The sequence below is a fragment of the Pollicipes pollicipes genome, unplaced genomic scaffold (assembly GCF_011947565.3).
Source record: "Pollicipes pollicipes isolate AB1234 unplaced genomic scaffold, Ppol_2.1 Scaffold_6138;HRSCAF=7277_pilon_pilon_pilon, whole genome shotgun sequence".
Lineage (NCBI taxonomy): Eukaryota > Metazoa > Arthropoda > Thecostraca > Pollicipedomorpha > Pollicipedidae > Pollicipes > Pollicipes pollicipes.
The window spans coordinates 8965490-8973601 of NW_023596818.1; the positions used below are offsets into that span (position 1 = coordinate 8965490).

Here is an 8112-nt window from a genome sequence, read left to right on the forward strand (position 1 = left end):
GCGTGAAAAGCCCCATTGACTTCCTGCCCACCAATATGAATGTAATACATTTTATTGCCTCAGTTTTTTCGAGCGTGTGGTGTTCTGTCATGTTTGCAACACACTAATTGGTCAAAGTGTTGTGTAATAAGTGCTACAAAAGTTTGAAACACTCTGATTGAGACCAAAAAAATAAGCGTAATCAAACTGTTGTCGCTCAAGTTCAATAAATGCTATGCTGTGACTTTAACAGTGGCTCGTTTCGAGGCGTACTTTGGCTTTGGGAAGCGGACACCACATGGTTCTTAAGGCGCACTAGCCAAACTTCGATCAATCCGCTTCTTGGCAACAGCCCCTCGACCGCTCGCTGGGCTAATCAATAAGCTTTTTTAGCACCAGTGCCACGGCGGTTGCCATGACGCAAGTGGTTCGCGACTGCAGGGAAGAAACGCAGTGCTGTTACAAACGTTGACACACGTAATTTGGAATTAAAAAATGATTATTAAAATTATATTTTCTTATTACGTACTGCGGTGGCACTACCAGTGCTATTAGTAAACGTTATTCGTTCAGAGGTTTCACTATTGTATGTTTCTGAAATATTGCCTCAAAGGTGGGACGCTCCATTTGACACGCGCCCGGGTAGTCGGTTAGTACTAAACGCTTGGGGGGAGGGGAACAATTTGGCCTCACCCCGACCTGAGATCGAAAGGACCAAGGAGGGTGGAAACTCCAAATGTACTGGGCGAGTTGGCCTGCATGTGAAACCCTCGTGTCGATACTTAAGGTTCCTGGACCACGACTGTCGAATCAAGTAAGGTCAAACAACGTCAAACACCAGGCTAAGCTCCCAAGGGCACCTAGACCTCCGCATACAACCGCCTTGAACTTAGATACCTGTTCTAAGCGAAAGGTTGCTGGTGTTCACTTTAGGCCAGAAGTCTTGCGCGGCCATTAGGTCATTGTAACCAAACATGTATAATATTGCTTTGATTTGTGAATTTGATAAGCGTCAAGGATTACGCAATATGCGCCTAGTAAAAGACTGGCCTGCCTAACAAGGACGGAAACGCCTAAAAGGAAGAGAGATGCCATTTTTTCTCAAATTGGTCATTATGGCGCGCTCCCATTGACTTACGTGGCCGAAAATAGGCTTCTTTTGGTCCATCCAACCCTATTTTTCTGTCAGAAAGGCGAGCTTCCATTGCCCCATACTCGAAAAAACGATAGATACAGCTTTGGTGAATACGGTATTTCTCCAAACTGGGTGACTACTATAGAGCTTTGGAGAGTACAAACAGGTTGATGTGCGGATCCACAAAAAAAAAACTCCGGAGACTGCAGGAATGTCACGCCCAAGAGCCTCCCGCAACCTGCGAGGAGCCCCCATTTGGCTAGGTAAACCCTGAATTCTTCCCGCAACTCAAGACCCGTGACTACACCCGTGAACACTGTATCTTCATGCCCGTGATGTTCTGGGGTCAATGGAGCCTGAGGCAGAAGGAAAGCCTGAAAAGTAATCACATTGTAAAATTATCAAGCGTCAGGACATATAACACCGCGCGAGGGACCATACAGATCTGAATTCGGGACACTCTACGCCTCCGCGCAGTCCTGAGACCGCCTATTGGCTGAGCCCACTGGCTAAGCGGGAGATGGGAGCCTTACTGCTTAGACTCCTACCTGCCCCCCCCCCCCCCCCCCCCCCCCCCCAGAAATCATACTCTTCAGCCGGCCGCAATCCATTCGGTGATGAACTGGTAGGTGAAGTTACAATGAAATAGGTATCTCCGGTCGAGCATGATATCACGGGCCAGTCGATTGCCATCCGGAAGTGCTATCAGCTGAGCATCGCTGCACCACCCGCGCATGTTTATAGATGCATTGAACCGGCTGCAGTACTTTCGCCCCCAAACCCGGCCGGCCTCCCACATTCTCTCTTGCTCGCCAGCCAGTCACGCCAATCAAAATGTTGCCTTTGCAGGAGAACCTTGCCGCAGCTTCAGATGATAGCCCTCTCACGGTGCTATCGAATGGGTGTAGTCGCACCCTCCGTTTACGATTACAAACTTTATATAAAACTCTGCCCTGTTTTAACCATAGCGCTCCGGCGGGCCACATGCATTCGAAAATTGCACGGTAATGGGGGTCGTGCTAATACAACAGTTGGCCTTGGCATGCAATATGTTTAGATGTCAGTTCATACCTCTTTTACAGTGCTATGGAATGTGCACGGTTGCACCGTACACACCTATCATTAAAAATGTGGGGTGGGGCTTATGTGTGATAGTTCTCAGCGATGTTCATTTTGCAGCTGATTCCACCGGGCGCGTTTCCCCAGAAATTCACGGCTGGGTGTCACCATGGAACCTTAATCTTGGAGACAAATTCTGCATATTTTGGGGAGGAATGTCGCAGTGCCCGCGTTTGTTGTGGTAGCGTTTGTCACGGATGTTGCCAGACGGGAACTGGTCGATGTGGTTCTTCAGCGCAACCGTGCCAGGTACCGCATTCGTCTTATCAGCTCTTTTTCAGTCTCGCATTCCCGGGGTACCAGCATAACGTTCTTCGCCTCGACGACACGTGTTTTGTTTGGCGTATATTAGCACTGACAAACGCTACGCAAGCCGCGAAAGCACGCATGCTACGTCGTACTCGCCGCTTCCCGGATTAGCCTCACGCCTACGGTTAACTCTTCCCAGACCCACCAGGCCACCAGCACGGTTACCGTGCGGCGGAGTGGGCCGCCGTCGCGCGCAGGTCACGGACAGGTCAGCGGCGCACGCAGGCCATGTCCGCTTGACGCTCAGCCGGCCTGACGGGTGTGCGTCGGCTGATTATCACAGATGGCAGCACCAGGTGTCACAGCATTGCCTAGGTGGCAGCACCTACACGTCGGAAAGGCCTATCATGATGTTGGCCAGGCCGTTGCGCCGCTTTCTCCAGCCCCCGAGGCGTTGTGCGAAGTACTGCAGGTGCCGGAGCCACAGTTCTGTCCGCTCGGCGTCCTCTGCCTGGATGGAGCCAAGAACCGGTCATGAGTAGAGTGAGAACGGACGAGAGTCTGGGATCCAAAGACGACTAAACCGTGCGCTCACTGTAACAGGGGCAAGAAACACAGAAGCGGTCGCGTAGAACAAATTACTAGAAGACGCACCATTGGGAGTGGTGGACAAGGTGAAAATTTTTTGTCAGTGGTCTGGGGTGTCAGCGTGCTGACCAGCATTGCTCAGTTTATCCTGACGTCTTACCTTGACAATGAGTGATTCTTTGGTTGTGTGCTCGTGAATTTCAAAGCAGTCTCGAACCTCCGGATCTGTGCAAATGATGCACTTGTCCAGATTTATCGGGTCCTGAAACACGGTAATCAACTCGTATTGGGTCCAAACTGACAATGGATCACACCGACCTTGAATGCTTGCAAATGCTGCTATGTTATTCTCGTGCACGTTCTCCCACTGTAGCATTGATTCACATCCATTTAGACGTGCAACATGAACATAGACACCCAACTAAACGACTTGCTTCTGTGCTTCTCTGCATTCAGAAGCATCTCGAAGTGGAGCAAAGAAACTGGGGTGGCAGTATCGAGACCCTGGTATACAACAGGCCGCTGCATGTGGAAGTCCCGCCATCTATCGGCGGGCCCTCGTGTGACGACCGTCTGCGTGGGCGGTGGCCTACCCTGGCCAGCGCCATACGTCCGGGCGCTTTGTCCTTGACCAGCAGCAGCGCCGTCTGCCGGAGGCGGCCGGTGCGCGGCAGCAGCGGCCGCTGGCCGCCCAGCTGGGCGCTCCAGTCGGCCGGCGCGCCGCCCAGCGTCACCAGCAGCGCGTGCACGGCCGTCATGCGGACCGAGAACCGGCCGCGCCGCGTCCAGTTGTTCTCCGACGGCAGCGTGTACAGCAGCCGGCCGTCGAGTGCAACGCTGGACTCCTCGGCCGGCCACTCCAGCGTCTCCAGGCCAAACTGTCGGCGGCGCCGCGGCGTCAGTCGGTTTTCCGCGTCGCAGAGCATGGCACGAGGCAGTGTCCGGCGCCAGATCACGCGCGCAGCAGGAATGAGAACAGGCAGAATACCGAACGTCGGCACGAACAGCTTCGTAATGACGACGTGGATGGTAGATGTTTTGCAAGCAAAACATTCAGAGTTGATTTGCACAAGAAACCACATCATCAAATCAATCAATACTGCGATCCCCATCAGGTCCAATCCACACCAACGTAAAAACAGCACGACGTTTCCGCGTCACGGGCACCGAGAGACGGCTGAGCGTCGCATCTCACCCGGGCCGAAGCGCTCCAAACGCGTACCTCGAACACTACGGGTACCTTAACTGCACGTTCCAGAAGACCACGCGGCTACGACACCGTTTGAGCACACTCCTACCCGTAGTGAACCTTTGACGTTCTGGCCAGAGCTCCGGCGAGGCGCCTCGTGTCCGCTAGCTCAGTCTGTGCGGTAACGTCCTGAGCAAGGACGGGCCCGAGCGCCCCCTGTCGCGGTTGCTCACCTTGCGCAGCCGGAGGGTCGTGATGTCCTGCTCGGAGACGCTCCGTTTGATGGGCGTGGCGGCGCCGCCCATCATGGAGATGCGCCTCCAGATGCGAGATCCGCCGCTGTCCTTGGCCGTCTGCCGGCGGACCGGACAGGGGCGGTCACGCACGGCCCGGCCACGTTCCAGCCACGGCACGAGTACGGCGGAACGGCCGGCCGGGGGGGGGGGGGGGGGGGGGGGGGGGCAGGCCGCAAGGCTGTGTAAGATCCGGGACATTGCAAAAACTTTGCATGAACGAATCTCGCGTCAATATCGTTGCATCTTTATGTCAGCAGCGCAGCGTCAAGATTTCTTGTTAACAACTTCTCTTGTGTTATACAAATGCGCGCCGTTCACATTAAGCGGTTCGGTACGCTGCCTGACAGTCACCAGCAGCCACGGACACGCCTGGCAGGCCGGCAGGCCGGGCCGTCGGTCCCGGCCCGGTTGCGGGCTCCACTCCGTGCACTGACCGCGTTCATGTGCTCCAGGTGGAGCTCAATACGCTCCTGGGCGTCGGCCAGCGGTGCGCCACTCTCGTGGCCCACCGGCGTCACGTTCCGCAGGCGCGACAGCAGCAGCGGGTACTTGGTCACCCTCTGGATCGGTACCTGGGGCGTGGTGCCGACGTAAGTTCGCCGCATACCGCTGAAAATCCTGGACCGGCGGGACTTGGGGTACATTCCCACGCGCTCACTAGGTGCCTCCACACCCTCCCATGTAAAACACCCGTCATTTTCCTTAATCCTTGACTCGCTGGAAGCTCAATAGTGGGATTTTCTCACTCAATTACAAAATGTGTTTGGATTACAATTGTAGTTGGGCTTTTTGTAATGATTGGACCATGATAACACACCCAGGACCAAAGATCGCTTCCACCTGTACTCCATTTGCCTTGATGCAAATTAGGCGACATTGGCATTCTTGCAGACTTGAAGACCGGGCAGGTCACCCGGTCATTACCATGAGAAAGGAGCTGAGGTTCATGCGCCGCAAGAGGTTGTTCTCCATCTGGGGAGACCTTCAGGAAGACGCGCAGCAGCTCCTTCTCTTTCTCCAGATTGGCGAGAAGAAGGGATGCAGCGCCCTGCAAACAACACCGACGGTCAGAGCCGAGCGGGTTCTGACCACAAGGTCATGTGAACGCAATCACGAACAGCCAAATGGACTTGAGAAATGTGTCAATACATCCCATTACATGGGTGTGCGAGGGAAAGTGTGTAAAACAACTCCCTGTACCGCAGATATTCCAGCTGGTATGCTACATCGTGAGCATACACCGCCACGTGATGCTGTGACTGGCTTTTACACCAGTCTCTTTTATATATTCCCAATTACATTTGCTTCTTGCCAGTCGTTCCCGTTTTTCGTCTCTAAGTGATTCCCTCATTAAACGGCTCCAGGCTTCTTTCCCGTTGTGGCGGCCCTGATACGGACGCTATCCGCGCTACAAAAGCGTGAGGCGTTGACGGCGTGTGCCCCGTTTTGCAGCCGACCCGTCCATCAGCGAGGTTGTGCGCGGCCCGCGGCCGTCAGACCGACGCTGGTGTGATGGCCGGCCGCACAAAAAGCCCGGCGTCGGAGGCACGGGCGGCACGCGCCGGCGGCTCTGCGGCGCGCCGGCCGCGGCGAGGCGCCGGCCGGCCGGGCTGGCCCCACCGCAACACACCGCATGCGGGGTTGACCCGCTCACTTCCCTCAACCGACCAGGCGGCTGGGCCTGCGGGGGCGCCGTTGGACGGCCCGAGGGTAGCAAGTGGCCGCACCACTCGGGCTAAATCTGCGCTGCGCTATACGGGGTGTGCCGCTCGTGCAAAATCGATGACCGCGTTCGGTCGGCGTGGTTGTAATGGAAGCTTCGCACGCTTTGAATTCTACAGTATCATGTGGACAATTTGCCCGAATGGTTGCAACGATGAACTTTTCTGTGTATTTTCTTCACTTTCATTTACCAGCGTGGTTCTGTTAGCCCCTCCACACGATAGAACGTCAGCGTAGTTTATCAGCAAATTTAGCTTTTTGTAGACTCTTAAATGTCGACATCATGGTTAATGTCTTGGACTATCAAACAAAGCGCACGATCGCTCATAAGAGCCTCTGTAACTTATCCATATGTATGAGAGCAAACAAAGCGCAATCAAAGGTGCAAAAAACGCTTGTGGATTGTGAAGCCCTTTACATCATTCCACTATCATTGTTCACCTGCTTTCACCATTGCGCAAATTCCAAACAGTTGCGGCTGCTTCACCTGGCTGAACCACATACTTGATATTCCTGCCCCTTACTTGGTATCAGTTTTGATAAAATCCATCGCAGACTTTCGCCGCGCACTGTCAGACGAGCCCGCCATCAAGCCTGGCCCGGTAGCTGCTGCCGCTGCGGCTGAGCCGGCATCAAGCCTGGCCCGGTAGCTGCTGCCGCCGCGGCTGAGCCGGCATCAAGCCTGGCCCGGTAGCTGCTGCCGCCGCGGCTGAGCCGGCATCAAGCCTGGCCCGGTAGCTGCTGCCGCCGCCGGCCGGGACCCCGCGGTAGCGCGCTGTACCCAGTCACCACACCCGCGAGGCATTCTCCTTCGCGTGTGATTCGCCGAGAGCACTGTCACGTGACACGTCAGCCGGCGGCGGCGGGGGTACTCGCCTGCTTGGTGCAGTAAGTCTCGAACGCCCTCAGCGTGTTGTCCAGGCCGTCGAGGAAGGCGTCGCCGATGCTGACCGACAGCAGGTCGTCGTCGCCCTGGTTGAGCGCCGCCTCCAGCGCCTCCTTGAGCCGCGCTGTCAGCTGGCGGCTCACCTCCAGCAGCTCCTCCACGTTGAGAAATATCTGAGAGGCGCGGGGGCATGTGCACGTGAAGAAGGAGAACGAGGTGTCGTGGAGCTCTCCAGCAGCAGTGCACTTTGGCTTGATTACGCACTGGAGCGAACGCACGGTTTTGGAATGGGGGAGACCTTTAGCCTCATGCGTATTCATACGTGTAGCAATTTGATAATGGCGTGTCCCCGGTCTCCCGTACTTGATAATGACGTGTCCCCGGTCCCCCGCACTCTTGCATACATCCTTGTTCCCGCTTTATCATTGATATTGGTTTATGTTGTTACCAACGCCTACAGTACAAAACAAAACATGACGTATAGTCCTCATAGCTCCTTATCGCAGTTTCCAGGTGATCGTTTGCATGTGAAGCTGCTGCTATATCGACAATGTCTGGGATGATCAACAATGCCGTTTGCTTTAAACAGGTAGCTGGTCTGAGGGGAGGGGGAGTTATTTGCGGGTCAGGAGGCGGACAATGTGCAAGTAGGCATGGCTAGATACAGATTGTGCCGCGACTGGAACGCCATGGTCACCACCACCACCACCACCTTCCTTTCCAAGAGTGGATATAGCACGACCGCTACATTGATAAGGGCGCCATATAAGGAATTTCCCGCATCAGTTTTGTTTGACTTTTTCTCGGGATCCGTGATGCTGATGGAGCAGCCAGTAGCAGGCTGCACCAGTCGCTTGACGGCTGGATGGCAACCAAGCTGGGAGTGCTGCTGGCCTGTGACAGCTGCTGGCCTGGACTACGCCACAGCTGGCGTGTGGCAACTGCGGAT

At 55.1% G+C, this 8112-nt stretch overlaps 1 protein-coding gene across 1 annotated transcript; it reads right to left on the minus strand.

The window, feature by feature from the left end:
* Window positions 1-2744: 2744 nt before the first annotated feature.
* Window positions 2745-5526, minus strand: LOC119105970 (uncharacterized). The gene is made up of 6 exons (XM_037229560.1): window positions 5480-5526; window positions 4990-5127; window positions 4493-4612; window positions 3664-3948; window positions 3231-3332; window positions 2745-2993 (listed from the first exon to the last, which is right to left on the minus strand). Exons 1-6 carry the CDS (start codon window positions 5501-5503, stop codon window positions 2868-2870), a joined length of 795 nt encoding a protein of 264 aa, XP_037085455.1. The 5' UTR covers window positions 5504-5526; the 3' UTR covers window positions 2745-2867.
* Between the last annotated feature and the right edge of the window lie 2586 nt (window positions 5527-8112).

Coding starts and splice junctions, on each gene's coding strand:
- LOC119105970 (XM_037229560.1), bottom strand. CDS start 5,503: ATGAACCTCAGCTCCTTTCTCATG. Junction 3,949..4,492: donor CGACCCTCCGGCTGCGCAAG/GTGAGCAACCGC, acceptor CGCCGCCGACAG/TTTGGCCTGGAGACGCTGGA. Junction 3,333..3,663: donor GACGTATGGCGCTGGCCAGG/GTAGGCCACCGC, acceptor ACCGTGTTTCAG/GACCCGATAAATCTGGACAA.